At 49.6% G+C, this 19,096-nt stretch overlaps 1 protein-coding gene across 7 annotated transcripts; it reads right to left on the bottom strand.

Annotated features, from left to right (window-relative positions):
- Window positions 1-365: 365 nt before the first annotated feature.
- On the bottom strand, window positions 366-18,877 carry arhgef11 (Rho guanine nucleotide exchange factor (GEF) 11). 7 transcript variants are annotated; one of them, XM_076724671.1, is made up of 42 exons: window positions 17,165-18,877; window positions 14,850-14,864; window positions 14,474-14,565; window positions 14,282-14,386; window positions 14,047-14,096; window positions 13,893-13,950; window positions 13,604-13,803; window positions 13,443-13,514; window positions 13,052-13,159; window positions 12,852-12,900; window positions 12,690-12,727; window positions 12,472-12,564; window positions 12,098-12,166; window positions 11,870-11,974; window positions 11,639-11,737; window positions 11,448-11,490; window positions 11,191-11,287; window positions 10,968-11,090; window positions 10,390-10,413; window positions 10,104-10,230; window positions 9,785-9,878; window positions 9,484-9,513; window positions 9,197-9,329; window positions 8,894-9,100; window positions 8,633-8,680; window positions 8,272-8,420; window positions 8,035-8,175; window positions 7,413-7,489; window positions 7,210-7,335; window positions 7,003-7,120; window positions 6,745-6,893; window positions 6,547-6,622; window positions 6,279-6,461; window positions 6,109-6,190; window positions 5,940-6,020; window positions 5,769-5,824; window positions 5,508-5,642; window positions 5,170-5,403; window positions 4,647-4,757; window positions 4,216-4,514; window positions 3,687-3,819; window positions 366-3,598 (listed from the first exon to the last, which is right to left on the bottom strand). In XM_076724671.1, the coding sequence occupies exons 1-42, from the start codon at window positions 17,197-17,199 to the stop codon at window positions 3,549-3,551; spliced, it is 4,314 nt and encodes a 1,437-aa protein (XP_076580786.1). In that variant the 5' UTR covers window positions 17,200-18,877; the 3' UTR covers window positions 366-3,548. The 7 variants fall into 7 exon arrangements, with proteins under 7 accessions (XP_076580786.1, XP_076580793.1, XP_076580790.1 ...); XM_076724678.1 differs by lacking the exon at window positions 4,647-4,757; XM_076724675.1 differs by lacking the exon at window positions 8,633-8,680.
- Between the last annotated feature and the right edge of the window lie 219 nt (window positions 18,878-19,096).

Below are 19,096 nucleotides of genomic sequence, written 5' to 3'. Positions count from 1 at the left end.
TTTCCGGTCACACTCTTGCTGTGGAAAGCGTACTTTACGCATTCAGGCTTCGTAGAGCGTAAAACTAAATTAAACCATAATCTTCCCTTTCATATGACCACCAGAGAGAACCAACACTTTCTGCAAAAAGAGGATGTTTTTTTTTTTACTTTTAAGCCCAAACAGCACAATGAACAAGAGGCTCTTCATCTCCACACTGACCCTCCTCATCATCTGTTCTCACGGTCATAAAATATTCGGTCTTCGCTTCTAAATAATTCCCCTCTAATTGGTCAATCTGGTAGAAGCCGAAAAAAAAACTTTGGTTAAAAATGATGATACATAGTGTTTAATCCATTTAAAAAAACATCCAAGATAAAAGACTAATTTTCTTTGTCCAGTTTCTTTTTAATCTCACAAAACACATGAATCTGAGACATGAGCTCTTTTTTTCTTCCTGTGCAGCTAAACAATCTCACCAATTTTAAAAACAAGGGAGAAGAAAATAATTTATACATCCTTTTTTTTTTTAAATCATATCTACAAAAATAAAATCAAATACGAGGACTAAGGCTTTACAGAAAAAAAATTAACATATATAAAACAAGTGGGTCTGATCTCTCTATATTACATGAGTGATTTCTTTAAAAATACAAAATAAAAAGACAATGAGATGATAGTTAAAGACGTGTGTATGCATACAGTAGTTTGCACCGTGCAGGGAAGTTTGTGCAACATTTTTTTTTTCTTAGAAAAGGAATCAGTTATAGCTTTTTTTTGTTGTTTTCACAGCCAGTTCGGGCCACAACGCTGATGTCAATGTACAAGATAAAGGTATGAAAAAAAAACAAAAAAAAAAACAATGGAAGATATGAAGAAACTGAAGTGTAGAGGTAGAAATTGGATGAAAAATGCTGTAGTGAGAGGTGGGATGAAAGAAGAGGAGATCCTGATCGGAGCAGCTCAGACCAGCAGACGCGTTAAACGTCCAAACTGCAGAGTCTTTTTCTTTTCATGGACCGAACAGGAGTCTCCTGGTCTGAGCTGCTGGAAAATCTGCATCCGAAACGAGAAGAAAACAAAGAAAACGGTGCTCCCTTCAACACCTCTGAGGAGATATTTCACTTTGGTCGAACATTTTCACATTTTAGCACGAATCCCTCAAGTTCAAACAGGGTCAGCTGCGACAGTCGGCCGTCCAGCTCATCAGCAGCTCCGATTTATTTTTTTATTCTTTGTTCATAATGTAAAGTGAAACGTGGGTGTGTTTTGGCTAAAGAGCGAAAACCTTCCACCAGGCAGTGAAATATCAGTGCGGATGGTAGAATCAGTGGCTGGTCGTGGCTCCTGGTTTGGTTCAGTTTGGTATGGTCAGTCTTGAGGCTGGTGAAGAGGCCGGGGTAGCTCACGAACGCGCTCCTCGCTTTGTATTTGAAACCAGCTCAAATAAAATTCAGTCCAGTGTGATTCTGCCCAGCGTGATCAGAGAAAGAGCATCTCAACCGGCGCACTGAGGACAGAAGTCCTTCCCTTTTAACAGCTTTAATACGTCCTGTCGAGTGTGTGTTAGCGTTAGTTTCTGACAGATTGAGTTTGAGGAGGAAAGGGGGGAAAAAAAAAAAAAAAAAAAGCACTTGGCTTTAGTGTCAGTCTTTGCTGGTTAAACCCAAGACGTACAAAAATGTTTCTGAACGTCTAGGACATTGAATCACTCCTACATATGATCCAAAACACAGTTCAAGAAACAGATTTTGGGGAATTGTCTCTGAGCGTTACATGAGATCGGCACCACTGTCGCCTCTGCTCGTTAGACACGGAGCCGGAGCCGGTTAGCCTGTTAGCTTAGCTCAGCATTAAGACAGGAAACAGGAAGAAACAGCTGAGCAAAGGAAGCTAAAAACAACAGTTTGTAACTTCCTAACGAGACATAACGCATCAATTTGGAGCTTCGGGCAGGGCCGAGCTAGCCGTTTCCCTGTGTTTCCAGTCTTTATGCTAAGCTAAGCTAAGCTAAGCTAACCAGCAGCTGGCGCTAGCATCACGTTTACCGCTCTCTGCAGAGGCGTATTTCCCAAAATGTCGAACTATTCCTTCAAAAATGAACGTTTGCTTCATCTGACTGCGCTGCGATCACGGAGCACTTGCATATGGCGGCTATTTTTTTTAACCTTTTCCCAGTAAATACGAGTTGTTCTGTGCAGGTGTGTATGTGTGTGTGTGTGGGGGGGTGTCTCTCTTTCTCTGGAAAGCTACTTGGTAAAGAGCGCAGTCCTTTCACGGCTTTGGACGTGAGTGAGATGGATATAAACACTATGTGCGGTAAGATCATTGGATGGGGGGGGGGGGGGGACGTTGCTGGTTCACAGTATCAACCGTGCTATTTACACACACAATACACTGAGGAGAGCAGGCTGAAGGACACGCAGTCGAACCTTAGAGTGCGGACAGGCAGCGTCAGCGGTGATATTTGGCAGCAGTTTGATTGAGTGGCGAACAGGTCTTCAGAGAAAAATTCAAGTTTCTAAGTCTGAGTCTGTTTCCTCTCGCTCGCCGTCGACGCCGCCTGTCCGGCCACCACCAACGTCCTCAGTGTCCCGAACGCCGAGCGAGAGCAGCCGCGTGACTCCGCCGAGCTCGCCGTTTTAAAAATCGCTGAGATGCCCGCACGTCTCCGAAGCGGCGCTGGGAAAGTAAAACCTGCCAGCATTTTCAGTAGTAAACAGCGCAGCAGTGTTTCCCCGAACGTAGAAAAAAACGAACGCCAACCGCGTAACGAGCGATCGCACAGCTTTGAAAGAAGGCTTAAGGATGAATATGATGATGTCAGTGTGGCTGCAGCTGTCTCCAGTCACAGTAAGTGTAGTGTTCGTCCCTCAGCGCGGGGACATGAAGGTCTGACATGAATGATACAGTTAAATGAGTGTGTGTGTGTTTCCTTACCCAGTGCAAATAACCTGAATTATATAGACACAGTCCTTCGGCCATGGTGGCAGGTGAACTCAGTGTAAAGCAACCAATGTGGGGGGGGGGGGGGTGTAGGGGACCCCCAGAGGCCAGTGGCATCTCCAGTCCCTGATCCGTCCACTGGACAGAGGGATGCATTGTGGGTAAAGTGCAGGGGTGACAGGTCCCTCGGGTTTCTCCTTAAATTAACATTTCAGCACTTTTCTGCTCCGTTCCTTCAACCAGCTCTTCAAAGCGACGCGTACGACTCATTTCCCTCCACGAGTATCCAACAGTGTCCACCCTCAGTTCTCCCGACCTTCCAGTCAACTTGTCTTCTGCCTTTTTTTTTTGTTCCTTCATGCTTCGTCCTCGCTGCGTCCCGGGCTCCCTCGCGCTCTCCTGGGAGTCGCAGGTCGCGCCGACCTCAGAGATCCCGGTGAGTCCGACCAGGAGAAAACAAACAAACAAAACAAAACATCCACGGTCCTTCCTGGGCTCTGTTCCACGGGCCAGTGCATGCAGGGAGGAGGGGAGGCAGGGCTGAGGCGCCCGAGTCAGACAGTGGGTACGTTAGGGTGCGTTCATGTGCCAACGATCAAGAGTAAGTCCGCCCTGCAGCGACGTCAGAATCCAGTGGACTGGATTTTGGGCTCCGCCGGGCTGCCCTCTTTACCTGGTTGGGTTCAAGGAAACATAAATATTTAGCTTAGAGCCGAACTGAAGTGAGTGATTGCAAAGTCAAACTCAAAGGCCCCCCTCACCGTCTCCTGAGCCGCGGTCCAGAGATGGCGTTCTGGAGACGGTCGCAGAGGAACACTGTCGGTCCTCTGGCTCCTGATTGGCAGATGGCTCTCTGAGGGTTTTCAGAAGCTTGTGATGGTCCTTCTCTATTTCCTGCAAAGAGGTGCACGGACATAATAACGTTAGTTGCTGAGTCCCGTTTAGAACGAGCGGCACCATCTAGTTGGAAATTCCGCTGTTCTCCGTTTCAGGCAGACGATGAATGCTGCATTCATTACAGTCGCCTTCACGGCTGCAGCGTTGACTCCCCTTCCCTGAAAGCTGATCTCTGCTGCTGGCTACATTTTAAAAAAAATGTAATAAACGATCTGGCGGTTGGTGAATGGAGGATGTGTTCACGTCTCATGAAAGAAAGAAAAATCCCAGCAGTATGCAGGTCACAGCATCATCACTGCATCTGTTCACTGTACGCATGTATCATCTCTCTATTTATCCTTCACAGTTAAACCTATTTAGAAACAGAAAAGAAAAAAAAAAGCACCAGCTCACCTTCAGCTGCCTCAGCTTGCTCATCAGCCCCTCGATCGTGTGGAAAATCTCGTCCACGTTTTTGATCACGTGGCTCTGGTGCCCGGTCTGCGATTGGCCCCTCTCGTCTTCCTGTTCCAGTTGCGTAGCCTCCGATCGCTCGGGCTCGGGGCCGCGGGCGGGCGTTTCCTCCTCCGGCTGCGTCTGCGGTGACGTCGCTTCCTCCGGAGGCTCGGGGAAGTGGCTGGCGGTGGGGGTGGGAGGGTCGTCGGTGATGCTCTCTCCCAGCTCTGTGGGCATTATTAAGTAGAAAGTGTTCCCTGGAGCAAAGAAACGCGATAAGACAAAGCGTGCATGTGAGGAATTTCAGGGGTAGAACGAACATCCAGGTCAAAGTGATGTCATGGGCCTGTCTGATAAAAACAGCACTGGATCAACGTAGCCATCATTACCCTGCGCAGTGGCCCCGCCTCTCGGCTTGGACGATCGGTCGGAGGGGAGGGCGACATCATCAGTGATGTCGTCAGGGACAGAAGAAGAAGAAGAAGGACCCGCAACCACAGCTATGCACAAAGGACAGACGTGTGACAGAGAGTGTCGTGAGTGTGAGTGGAAGAGGGGCGAGAAAGAGCGAGGGAAGGCGTCGATGCGGGAGCAGGCGGAGCATCGGCGCGCGAAGAGCGAGCGGACACAAGGAGAGAACAGAGAGCGTGTGAGAAACAAAATCACGAATCACCGAGCGGTGAGGAGAGGACATGCAGATGAAGGCAGCCGTCAGATAATCCAAAAAGAGGCAGAAAGCACAGCGAGCTGGATTCACTCTCAGTTCAGCCAACAGCAGAGGAAACACGTGATAACTGCCATTTATCTGAAAACAAAGCTTCTGACTTTGCACCTGAGCGCTGGCTGACCTCAGAGCGATCAACCTGCCGAAGAATCAAAGACAACGTCTGATTTCTCAGTCGGCTTCGTTACCTTTCCTCACGACCTTCACGCTGGGCTGCTCCGCGTCCGGGGGCGGGACCTCTTCGGGCTCGGCCTCCCAGGCGCCGGTGCCCAAGCTGAGGGCCGTCTCCAGAGACTCAGGCTGCTGCGGGTCTGTGAACGAGCTCCTTTCATTGGCCGTCTCGTTGGTGGGCGTGTCGTCCGAATCGTGGCTCCAACCGTCCTCTTCCAAGTCTCGCAATATGAGCTGCCTCAGAGTTTCAACTGCAGAGGCACGAAAGCAAGATAAGGTAATTTGATGCTAACTGTCCAAATTCAAAGACAAAATAAGCTCAACATCCGACAGCCTGGCTCTGAATCCCTCTCACCGTCTTGCAGAGCGGCCTCGGCCACACCTGCTGCTGTTCTTTCTGATTGGTCCGAAGGTGTGTCAGCTGAGAGCGCAATGTCGTCACTGGAGGAATGCGTCTGCGTGGAGTCCGACTGCTCCGTCATGGAGTTGTCTGGAATGTTTCAGGAGGTAAAAACGAATAAATAAAAACAATCATCAGCAGTTTGCTGACGAAGGCGGAAAAATCAAACTATTCGATCAAATATTGGAGAAGGAGGATTTTAATGGTGGTGATTACCTGCGTACACATTACTGCCGGTGGAGACCGGGGACGCGCTGCGCAGGCTGGGGGAACTGCAGAAAACACAACAGCTTACATCAGGAAAGATGAAAAGAAATGAGTGAAAGAAGAAGCGAAGCAAATGAAAACACATTCCTTTATTTACTATTCAGACATAAATGCACTCACGGTATCGGCATGGACCCGTGATTGATCAGCGGTGACGAGCCGCCCGCCGATGAGATGGCCTTTTCAAGTAAATCTTTCCAGCTGTGAAACAAAGACCAACAGTCAACACATCCTGCAGACGTAAGCGCAGAAAAACAGACGGACGCTCCGCGAGCCGTTCTCAGCTTACGTGTTTTTCTCTGACGACGTCCCGGCCGCCAGCTCGTAGATCTGCCTCTCTGTGGTGCTGATGATGTAGAGGGCTTTGTTGTCTGGAGACAAATGGCGAGATTTAGGCCTGCGACCGGGACCAAAAACAGACAAAACAAAAGCCCGTTCTGCTTTCTTCTGCGGTCGTACCTGTAGCTACCGAGCGGACCAGCAGCGAGTCCAGCTGCACCAGAGGGCTGAAGGAGGTCTTGCTGTCCCCGCCGCCCCCTCCGCCTCCACCCAGCCAGCGGGATGGATGCCTGAGCTGCAGCCGGTCGTCTGGGCCCCTCTGCAGAAGGACCAGGCAGTCTGACAGCAGCAGCGCTTGAATCTCTGATGGAGGGACACAGAGACGTGTGAGCAAAGCGGTCTGAAGCCAAAGCGATGGAACTGCATGCGTCCACACAGAGGCGCTGACCTATCTGCTTATCTTTGCTGACTTTCCACGTCAGAGGTCCTTCATGGATCATCCTCTTAGAGGAGAAGTCCAGACTCTGAGAGGGAGAAGGAGAAAAGGCTTCTATCAGACACGGTTGGTAGCCCTCGATCAGCAGCGTGAACGGGCCGAAGAGACGAGAAACAAAAACCGCTTAACCAGCATAAACTATGCGACCACCTTGAATTGAGGGGCGGCATCCACCCTGCGTTGGTATTGGCTGAGGCGCTGCCGGTGTTCAGTTTCCCTCACGACCTCGTTGACGGCCTGCAGAATCCCTCTGCAACACGCCTGGGCGCGGTGCAGCGAGGGGAGGTCCGACGAGCCGGCTGCAGGAAAAACAGACATCCCCTTTAATCACTTTTTTTTAAAACTTTTTTGGGCCACGCGTTTCGCCGTGTTGACGGTTATTATGGGATGCATCTCCTGCCTCCTCACCCTCTGTGTATTTCATGATGTTGTCCAGCAGCAGGGGGTACTTGGTGAGTCTCAGCATCTCTGACACCAGCAGGTCTTTGAGCTGCAGCCTCCGACAGTGAGGACTGGCTTCGCACTCCTGAACGGATACGTCAGACACGTGAGCGCGTGAAGCTACGAGTGCTAACAGAGCTAAGAGTGTGTGTGTGTGTGTGTGTGTGTGTTTACCTGGATGATGTGAGCGAAGCGAGGGTCTTTGCGTTGCTTGTTCTTGATGAGCTCCAGCGCCTGGGACTGCTGGCTGCACAGCTGCGATGCCTGCTCCTGAAACTCGTCTCCGGCTGCGCCTTCAAACTACGAAAACACGCTGCCGTTAGCGCGCCGCATTCATTCATGCACAGAAACACCTCTCAGGTGATCGCTTCACTCACCCTGGCCAGCATGACGTCCCCGATGTCCTGAACGATGGGGGTCTCTCTCCGCTTCTTCATCGCCTCGCACAGACTTGCTGCAGGGAAACGACACAGAAGTGACAAATGCATGTGTGGCTTCATCATCAGGTCAATTATTTCAAAAACTGCTAATAAAGACGTAATGGTATCGTACAAAACTAAAGTATTTACTATTCTTGCGTGGCAATTACATCCTATCACATACCTTGTTTTAAATTAAAGCCTAGAACACACATTGACTCGGCCGGCTGAGCTTAAATTCAACAGTTACAACCCTCGCTGAGTATTTACTCGACTTATTATTATTTACCCAGACACATACAGCCCTGAATACATGTTGACTCAGTGTGCAGCTCGCTTTACTGTGCAAACAGGAGGCAGAAGAAGTGATTTTAATTTGAAAATTCCTTGAAATGCTCTTGGCTCCATGACCATAAACAAGATCCTATTCACCCACAGACAAAAAATGATTCTTCACTTGAGAAAACATGCAGCTACACCGATAAATACAGCAGATCCACACACTGTGCGCACAGGGTCAGACGTGTTGTGCAGGTTTTTTGTTTAATTTTCTGCTCATTTCACGCACACACAGACTGACCGTGGAATTCATAGACCTGGGGCAGGTTGGGGAAGATGCAGGCCAGCTCATCAGAGTTCAGCACAGACCTCATCTTCTGGAAAAAGACCTGGTCCAGGACCCTCAAGGTCCGCAGGTGGGACGCCTCGGTGGTGAACAGCTCTGAGGATGAAGGGAAGAGAGCAGCAAACGGAGATCAGCGCACCGTCATGAGGTCACTACCCCATATTTGTTTATGTTGCAGCTACTGACTCGTACCGTATATGACGGCCTGTCTGTCCACCTCCCTCGGACTGAGCGTGGCGAGGAGCTGAGGGGGGACCGTGTCCTGCCAGTTCTGACCGTCGCACAACTCCTCCTCCAGCGCCGCGGCGTCCGGCAGCAGCGCCAGCGGCGAGTCGACGCTCCTGCGGGGTCACATGCACACAGACACGTAAGCGCAGGCGGGGGGGCGGAGCGGCGTGCATGTGGAAAACAGATGCGTGTGTATGGATGCAGAGACAGATGGACTGTTACATAACTATTCCAAAAAAACACACGTCTTTCTTGCGATCCAGGTCTGTGTTTTGCATGAGGGAAAGAAGTCAGCCATCAATCGTCTAAGGAGGTGGAGACTCACCTGCGTCTAGACCGAGGGGTGTATGGGGGTGTAGGGTTCTCTAGAGACCTGAGTTTGAGAGAGAGTGGAGAGAGAGATGCCATGAGGTGAAAACTACACTTCCAGGGGAAACGGCTGTTTGGGACGTAAAGCTCTCATTATAGTGGAGGATTTGATTCCCTGAAGCTTCGTTTGTTACTTCCCTCCCTGACGGTGCAAAAAAATGTCTGTGTCTGAGTTTCATCTGTAAGAAACCCCCCGGGAGTGTTGGTGGGTCTTTACCGTGCAGAGCTGCTGGATGCGGACGACGAGGCGCTGTGCTGCAGCGGCCTGAGGCCCGGCCCCTCCCTCTCCTCCCCGCAGTCCTCCATGTCCACGTCGCTACGGGACCGAGGGACCGACTCCGTCCCTGAGACGACGCCCCGCCGCCGCCCTTCTCCCTGAGCCTTCAGCGACTCGCTACGCGCCAGACGCACAGAGACCGCGGGGCTGCGCGAGAGAAGGCAGCATTTTATGAAAAAACACTTTGAATGAGCTCCAAGAAGACGATGCTGAACCTAAAGGACGGGTGGACTTCAGAGCTACCTGTCCATGCCGTCCTCTCCCAGGCTGCTGGAGGAGAGCCTCTGGGGGTCGGCGGCGTCGCCTCCCTCCTCCCCCGTCGTCTCGGTGTGATTCTCAAACTGCTGAATGATGTTCCTCACGCTGCCAGGACGGACTGCGCACACAGAGAGGTGTACAGTGTGACAAAACAGCGTGCGCGCACACACACACACACACACACGGGTGGAATCGTCCACGGAGAATAACGGTTGCGTGTGTTTGGTGAAAAGCAAAATTTAACATATGAGAAATGATAAAAACATAAATACCTTCGGTGGGGGACGACGTGACATGGAACGCTACAAGACCAAAATGAACCAATCAGAAACAATGAAATCAGAACGACCAACGAAAATTACTTAAATCAATACATTAACCTGCAAAAGCGATAAAATGGCAAATAGAGGACAAAAACAAATCAATGCTGTCTGACAAACACGATGAGTGAGAGCGTGTCAGGTAGATTTTACACGACTGCATGTGTGTGTTAGCATGTTAGCATGTTAGCATTCTGACAGTGGGTATAGGTGGAGTAATGACTCATGAATGCAGGCGTGTGTTCGTATTTACTGGACTGGGATGTGGACCGCGGCTTGCCGATGTACTTCAGGATGGGATTCCTCTTTTTATCCTCTCCGTCTTTCTCTTTCTTGGTGCTGCTCAGCTGTGGAGAGAGGAGCCACGGGGCCGCGTCATACAATCAATGCAAACACCTTCTGCCTATTTATTGACTTCTTCTGTGAATGACTGCAAAAACTTTCGATGAAAGCGTGAAAGGACCAGACCTCAAAGATGAGCTAATAGATTTTAAATACTAATAAACGCTATTTGAAAAAGAGGTGCCGCCGTTTACATTTGCAAGAACATTCACTGCGGCTGCCGCTCTCACCTTTTTCGTCTTTAAGAAGGCGAGCCACTTCTCCTTCTCTGTGCTCAGACCGGGGAAGACCTTGGAGTCTCTCAGCTTGATACCCGAATGACGCAGGTAGAGGAGCACGGCCGACGCCAGGGGAGAGCTGAGGGAGAGGAGCGAGAGAGAGAGACAGGACGAACACGGCGGAGAGAAACATGAGGACCACAGAGGGAAACAAAGAGAAGGCGTTGAGGAAGAATGAAGCAGGCAGGTGCTGCTGTTGAATGACATTCCCCTCCGACAGATAAGACACGTCTCTTACCTTCTGTCCTCTTCGTGCTTTGATCTGCAGTGGGAACAGAAAGACATAAAACAGTGGTCAACTCCCTCCATAAGCAGTAACAGGCCTCCAAAGAGAGACCCAGTTTAATACCTCAAAGGTAAACCCACTCAGTTCAGCGCAAACAACGATGTCAGACACCGACTGCAGCGCGGTGGTCATGTGACGCGAACCGGCCCGTGCGTGGGTAAAGACAGAGGAGTGGATGTCATGTGGTTTCCCGGTGCAGCGGCAGCGGCAGTGACCTTTGTTATGACAGCTTGGGTGTGCGCCTTCTGTTGCTTTGTAATAACGGTTTTATTGGGCCCCAAATGTTTGACCCCGTTTCTAGGCAAACCACCGAGTGTGGGCGTGCTCGTACTGACTTCCTGATTAGAGCCACCTGAAGTAAACCGACGTACAAGCAGTAAACAGGCGGAGTTGCACCCAGACGAAAATGAAAATGATTTTACTCCGGTCTGACCCCGTTCAGCTCGCCCTGACGGTAAAAGCGTGGCCTGTTGGTATCGGGAAAACCATGATGCAACGACAGCATTCAAGGAAGTAAGTCACACACTTACAGTATTTCCCACAGGGCGGTGACCTGTCTGTCCACCACCTGTCGCTCCTTCACCGGGTCTCCATCCAGCTGCTGCAGGTCTCCTTCTCCAAACAGGGAGCCGAGACCCATCATCTGCTTGTTCCTATGAGACGCATGTTCACAGGTTACTACCAGCTCATGGAGGTGGTCATTCTGTCAAAACTGGCCTTTGTGGTCATTAATCTGCCGAAGCAGTGGCGTACCTGTAGTCCTGTATCTGGTCCTGGATGTCCGGCAGCACCTGCTGCTGCAGCTCGGACAGAGGTCCTCTGATGTCCTCCTGGGCATGAAGTCGACTTTCTGAGGGGGCGATGGACACAACCGTTACAGCTAAGTGGCTCAAACTTCGGATTAATCAGTCTTTTTTTTTTAGTCTCACATGAAAGAAGACCTGACGAATCTTAAACTGAAGGCTCGAATATCAAAAAACACCAAGCAAACTAGCTTTGAGTCGTCTTACCTATATCTGTGAGATACTCCTCTCGCACTTTGATTTTCAGGGGCTGCAAGGGGGATAAAAAAAAAAAGTTATTTCAGTCACTGAGACTGTGGTGCCGAATGCAAAGACAACATAAACATTAGCAGCCAGTACTGGGATGTAACACATGAGTGAACTTCAGTTTAACATCATGAAAGCCTGTTGGTACATACAGCATCCGGATCCAGGAAATGGGAGCAGATCTGAGGTGCGAGTGCACGGGCGTCTTTTGGACTGGAGCCCAGGTAGGCCTCCACCGACAGGTAAAACAGCTGAGGTAGACACACGTAACCATGAGTGTAAGCAAGCAAACCCTGATATACATACAGACTCTACATGACAATGTTATCCAAAAATGTAAATTCTTGATGACCAGAATCAGTCTCAAAGGACAAGAGACTGACCAGAGGGTTGGGGTCCAGAAGCTGGGTGAAGACGTATCTCATGAACACGGCCATGTGCGCCGGCCGGGACTTCAACAACTCGATGTCCTGGAAGGGACCGTCCATCTGAGAAAGACGGAGAGGCTGTGAATATCGATGGAGCTGAACGCAGCTGAGGAAAAGGAAAATCAAGACGGCTGGAAATCACATCAGCGTGGGCTGAGGAGACGCTGAGAACTGCCCTCTCACCTCATTGAACGCATAGCCGTCATCCTCTTCGTCCTCTTCCTCTGGGCCGATGATCTGGGCCTTTCCACCCTTTGGACACAGACGCGCACACACACACACACACACACAGGTTTAAAGACATGCACAGCGCTCAGCCTCACGCTGGTGGACACGTGACAGCAGGTCCGAGCACGTCGGAGCGAAAGAGTCGGATGACGTGAGGTACGAGCTGGAGGCGGCGAGGAAAGAGCAGAGCTACACGGCCTCAAGCATGCAGCTGGTGATGCAGGCAAAAAGCTTAGTAACAGTAACAGTAAGTGAAGGTTCTCCCCTCCTGTCTCTCTCTTTTAAAAATTCAAATAAGCTTTATCGACAAGTGCGTGTGTCCATCTCACCGAATCAGACAGGGTGTGTGTGTCGGAGTTCTGCCGGCGGTGTTGGGGGGTCCTGAAGGAGGATGAGGGGGAGGAGTGGGGACTCTCAAAGGCCTGGGGAAGGAGGAGGAGGAGGAGGAGCAGGAGGGGGGACGAGGGGGACGGGATGAGTGGGACCGTCTCAGACAGAAACGCATGCATGCAATCTCACCGCTTTATGCAAAGACTGTGCAGCCTACCTCCACGTCGCCTTCGCCGGAGTCCACCGACAGTCGACCTGCCAGAGCACAGAGCAGTTTACACCCCTGACATGAACTCGCAGAAAGAGCAATTCAACATGTGAACCTCTGCAGCACGGAGAGATGCAAGTAAACAGTAAAAAGACAAAAAAAGACACGGACCTTCTCCCGCCATGACGTAGCTCAAGGCGGACTCTGATCGCGTTCCCTCCTGGAGGAGCAAAACAGAGCATTTATCTGATCGTGTGATTAGAACAGCAAAACGAGGCCTGACAATGCTCTTCAACGTTTCTGCAAATTAAATTCTCTTTCCCATAAAACATTTAAACATATCAAGGGGTTTTCGCGTCACGTCTGCTCACCAGGTCTTGCTGAACCTTGACCCTGACTTGGTGAGCCCTCCTCTTGGCACTTTCGATCCGCTCCTCCAGTGACGGCGACGGGTTCTTCAGCTGCTCCTCCATCAAGTCCTGTGAATTGGTCAGGTCTGGTTATCAGCAGCAGATTTTAGCTGCAGAGCGTCACTGTAGCTCATCATGCAGACAGAGCGATGCAACAAGGGCTTAACGTTGGATGCTGCAGTGTATTCTAGAATAATGTGAGACACTGTGGAGCCTTCCTCGATTACAGGAGGATGCAGTCAGGCAGCAGAACGGGGAGAGAAAGTGTGCAGATTCGGCTATGGGACAGTGTATTTGTATATGTGTGTGTGTGTGTGTGTGTGTGTGTGTGTGTGTGTGTGTGTGTGTGTACCTGTAGTTCAGCCTCTTCCTGCTCCAGCATTTTCCTGAGTATCTGAGTGGCATGTTTCTGTACTTCTGGGTCCTGAAAAAAAACCCCATTATCATTCGTCTCATTTAGCAGGAAGTGAGAGTCCATTTGTTTTTATTAATCCTTAAAATAATGACATTTACCTGTAGTGGTTTGGGTCCAGTGATTCTTTGGGAAGGGGTGCTGCTCAGTCCAGAGGGCAAGGGTGGAGGTGGAGGAGGTGGAGCATCCCCACCCAGAGACGTTCTTTGATTGGGTGCAAGGTCAGTGGGGAGGGGCTCGAGGGGTAAGGATGCGGTCGAAGGGGGCGGTCCTTGTAGGGTCAGAGCTACATATGTTCCAGCTGTGGGATGATTAAAAAAAGGGGTAGAATTAGAAAAAGAAAACACATTTTTACAGCAAATACGCAAACAATCAATATGTCAAACTCACATTTGATGAGCTTCACCACCTCCTGATGGGACATGGAGGACACCGGCGAGCCGTTCACCTGCGAGATGGAGACAGACGGAAAAGAGGGAAGTCAGCAACACTGAAAACCCCAAAGCTCTCATATTTAAAGTCTGTGATGGGAAATAATAAACACCTTTATTATTCTGTCTCCTTCGTGGACCCCGGCCTTGACTGCTGCACCACCTGTGAAGATGAACACAGCCACAAGCTCAGGTAGGTGCTGTTTTGCCAACGTGTTTGATGTGTTTTCAGTACCTGGGAACCGTCTGTATCTGAACCCTGCACCACGAGTTTCAGCCTCCTTTGTTTGCTGGAGCATCTGTGTGCAAAGAGGCAGAAAAAGCACGGCAGCCGTGCACGAGTCTCACCTGGTCGGACGTTCTGCACAAGCTTGACTCTCTCTCCACACACGGTGAAGCCGAAACCCAGCTGGTCCTTCTGCACGACCACGCATCTCTGGACAAGGCCGGGGCCTGGGGGAGGAGGACGGAGGGATGTGAAGGCCGTTAAGGAGAAATTTAATGATAAAAGCACGAACCAGCACGGGGTGTCGCAATTACCCGTACTCTCAGCGGGGATGTCCGCAGTTGGCTCCCTCTGCTGGGTGGCAGAGGATTTGCGTTCAGAGTCCCCGATGGTCAGACTGCTGAGCCTGGGTGAGAGAGAGAGAGAGAGAGAGAGAGAGAGGCTGAGCATGAAACTATACAAACCAGGTGATTTTGATGACGGGGACAATCGTTGAAATGGAGATGACTAAAAAGTGACAGAACAGGTCAAAGAGAAAGAGGGCAAGTCAGACACAGAGCAACATGAGAGGAGAGAGGGAGGCCGGGGGCAGGCGGTTCAAGGGGTGGTGAGAAAATGTGGAGCGGAGAGAGTGAGAATATGAGAAAATGCACGAGAGGCGACAAGAAAGCATTCGACAGGAAAACTCACCAAGCAGCAAAGGGACTGAAAGCGAAGCATGACAGAAAAGACGGAGAAGGCAGATAAAGGGAAAAGTGGGAGGGGGGCAGAGAAAAGAGAGAAAAGAAAGTCAGAATGAAGACCAACCTCGAATTAAGAGGACACAGAAAGTGACCAAGAGTTCAAATCATCCCCACGCCCTTTATACTCTTACAGATTGTAAACACCGAGAGCAGCCTTCACTTCCAGGACTGTGTTTATTTAAGGGTGTCTGACGCAAGGCCACCGTGTAAACACTGCAGTGATTCAGTATATTTCCAGAAGTCCACTGACTGCTGGGCTTCAAGGGACAAATCAGCCCAAAATAAAGTGAAACCATCCGGATACATTTGGTGTGATTTACTAGGATCTGGAGATACCAGGATACCAGTGATCTCTTCTGTCGATTGTTGAGGAAAAACGGCAGACTTTCACTGCTGTGGGGGTTTGGACTTTTTGGTCAGGCAACACAAGCAATGCAGACTAGATTCTGGAAAAGGACGATTAATTCCTTAACTTGTTAGCAGGGACTGCTCACATTAATAGACATCGCAATAAAAGCGCCAGAGTTAGCCAAGAGGTTATTTTTCAGCTGCAGTCCAACACAGATGTTCCAGTCATCTTGATGGACAGAACAAAGGAGGGGTTCACTGATCATGAAAAGGATCATCAGATGGACCCCTGTGGCCAGTCTTATCACATCTCAACATATAAAGCCAAAACTGCTCGAATGGACTGATTAACTCTCAGTAACAGATGGGAGAACTTAGATTAGCTGTGTTTTTTTTTCTGTGTGTGTGTGTTCAGCTCAGGTAGGTGGAGTCAGCACTTCATACAAAAGCAGCTGCCGGGAATGCATCGATCCCGTCCACCAACACTGGATCATCACACCTGCCAATACTGAACGACCAGGGAAAGCCACGATGCGACTGAGCCACATTTGGATGAGTTTCTCCATCAGTGCCGATGAACTGGAGCATCCCGATGAGCTACGGCACAGTCTGAGCCTGTGAAATGCCTTTTATGTGTGTTTGTCGCTGACTCCACCTACACTGCTGTGTCAAGCCAAAAGCGCCTTGAAATGTGCTGCCGCAGCTGTACAATCTGTAGATGTCAATGACCCCCCCCCCACCCCCATCCCCACCCCTGACATAAGCGCTCACCGATCAGCTGTCCTACCTGAACAGGTGGGCGTTTTTCTTATTGGCCGCCCTGCTGTCACATGACACACAGCAGTAGGCACGTGCACAAGAACACACACAGGAAGGGAAAAAAAAAAAAAAGGTTGACAGCAGGAGAAACAGGAAAGACATATGATCAAGACACAGGTGCATCTAAAGAGATGATCACAGAAACACAGCGCAGGGCTACACAGTGAATGTGGTGATGACTGACGGCGACAAACAGGAGGAGCTACAGGACATCATGTGTGAGCCGCGGCAGAGCTCCAGACAGCGGGCCAAGAGTCACAACACGAGGTCCAGGCAACAAATAGACACTGACGCTCACTATGAACAACAGCGCTGGGAGTCTGAGGGAGTCACACCATCTGATTCAGAATCGATTCGTGACTGGATGAATAGAAAAGTCTGCACTTACACCACAAAATGCAATATGGAATATTAAGCTTACAGGTCACTTTCTCACCCAAATGCAAAGAAGAAAGTGTGTGCAGCTTGTTTAAGTTTATCACTGCTTGAATTTGGAAGCACGTTCCCGCCTTGTTTGTTCGCGCTGGAGTGCAGGAGTGGTCATGCAAATCTAATGATCACGTCATTAAACGCGAAATGCATCCTAGCGCCATTTCTTGAAGATGACCTGCAAGGTAGCTCCAGCGTGCACGTGCTGTACATCCTCCCCTGTGCTGTTGCCGTTGAGCTCCTCAACAAACTCTATTAACATCGTACAGAAATAGACTTTTTGGCCTTTTGTGAATCGATTCTGAACCACAGAGAGTAAGAACCGCCTTCTTTTCTGCACCCATTTCCCTCTACCCATTATAAACGATCTGAACATAACTGCAAAATCTTGCTTCACGTTGTTCTGAATAAGAAATTTCAGGCTCCTGCTACTGTCATGCATGCAGTATTTTCTCCCTCTCGTTGCTGCAGAGGGCAGTTTTATCACCTCCCAGCGAGCAGCCTGTCCGACCAGTATTTCCAGTGGCCAGACGGGACCTCAGCCAGATAAGACACGTCGATTGGCTGATCTGGGAGTACCACATTTTTGAGCGAGGCGTTGAGATTGCATCCTTAACCACAGAAACAGAAAGTGCCAGCGGGGCGTAGTGGATGCGGGGCTCGTACCTGTCCAGCGTAGAGGTGGGCTGGCGGAGACTCATGTCTGCAGCCTTGTGACGCTCCTCTGCTTCCTGGTGTGGGATCAACACTGTCACTGGGCCTCTTTTATCGCCAGCCCCATCATCTCTTTCCTCGTCGGTTTGCAGTCCACACAATGGGGCTCTATGTTGTGCTTTGATCAGATCTTCAAGCTACTCGGAAGCTGGCTCAGATCAGACAGAGTGCTCCTCATGTTCCCATCCACGCCAGTGCTTCCAGTCAGGTGTCAGTAAGATTTGAGAAGAAAATCCTCAGTGTTTCTTCTTTTTTAACTAGGTTACATTAGTGGTTGAAAATAAATGCTAGAACAAAGGCTGTTAGTGGCTTGATGTGGGTTCAGCTGTAGTGGTAAATGGATAAAGGACAGTGAGCCTCCTCAAAGGTCATCAATCATGAATGAATGGCTGATATGTGTCGCTATGCTGCAGGAGGTCAGCAGCTCCCATGCCTTTTAGGGCCTGTGCAAAGCTAATTCCTGGAAGATAAGTTCAAAGTACCTGCTTCAACACGCACAAATGACATCCAGATAACAGCACATTGCTTCTAATGATATGTAGTGACACCCTGCAGTGAAATAAATAAGCACAACCTTACACGCAGCCAGACTTGTTTACATGTGAGCTGTGCCAACCTAAATAATCCCACACAAGCTAAGAACCACCTTAATGTCGCTCACTTCTCATACGCTTGCATAGATTATGTTACAGTCTAACAGGAATGCCCACAGTGATGTTGATAGCGAAACTATTTCTGCTAACGTGTAACGTTATGTGGCTAGCTACTGGGAATTACTCCATACACAAAATAACGTACCTCAGTCTGACAAGTAAATGGTCAGCTACCGCACCACCCCAACACGCTACCAAGCTAACTTTAAGTGGGAGAAATTTACATGCTAGCACTGTAAACAACAACCTACCCCGACGCTACTGCTGGCTAACGAAACGGCTAGCTAATTAGCAGATTACCCGGCATTAGCTAGCTCTGCCGCTGGGCTTAGAAAAACGAAAGCACCGTGCTGAATGAAAATTAAAGGCGCTTCTCAAGTTTGGGTTATGACTTCTCTAATGAGTTTACTAAGGGGTGATGACTAGCATTTGAAGCGGCCTGCTACATCCAGCTAGCGTTAGCTTCCTGAAGTTAGCTCTACCCAAGGGCCTATTTCAATCCGCAGCATGGCGTTGGTCCTCAGGCCGAGCGAAAGCGCCGTGGGCTCGGCTTTCTGCTGCGCCAAAGAGTCGGTCCTTTAGCGGTGGCTAGCTAACCTGCTACGTCTGCAAGATGAGAGCCCAGCATGACTTTAACCGCATGCGAATAGATGGATATTAAAGTAGTCGAGATAGTGGCAGTCCGTGCAAATTCCAGCTCGATATATCCCAGAGTGCCGTTTTCGTGCAAATTCAGATACTAAAGCTGCATGTTAGCCAGCTAGCTTGAAGGCAATACGATTCCAGTGAAGCTCCACCTCAGGTCTTTCTCCCCAAAACAAGTCACAGTGGTAAAATCCGGATTTGCTTCCCTCTCTGTTGGTCTGCCAGAAGACTCAGAAGTAAATCATAATCGTTGCATATCTTTATTGCTTTTTTAAAAATCCCAGTTCTTAAAATAATGATCTCTGCAGTGTTGTTATCCTGCTGTCTTGACTGGCTGCTGATCCACCACCATGTTCGCAAAGATCATACGTGTAAACAGAGCGCAGCAGCGCCCCCGTCTGCACGGACTGCGGTACTGCAGGCAGTGTGACGCTTCTGGCTACATTGGATCCACTGGAAACATATGCATCCCAAAACAGCTGTTTAGGTTTATGTTTTACATCAAGCGCTGTGAAAAGATAATATTGTTTATGTAAGCTACTTTTCAATTTATGACACAACCTCGAGCTATACAACTGTATTATCA

The sequence above is a fragment of the Chaetodon auriga genome, chromosome 24 (assembly GCF_051107435.1).
Source record: "Chaetodon auriga isolate fChaAug3 chromosome 24, fChaAug3.hap1, whole genome shotgun sequence".
NCBI classification, from domain to species: Eukaryota; Metazoa; Chordata; class Actinopteri; order Chaetodontiformes; family Chaetodontidae; genus Chaetodon; species Chaetodon auriga.
The sequence above is the reverse complement of the archived record's forward strand: the minus strand, read 5'-3'. Positions and strand labels throughout refer to the sequence as shown.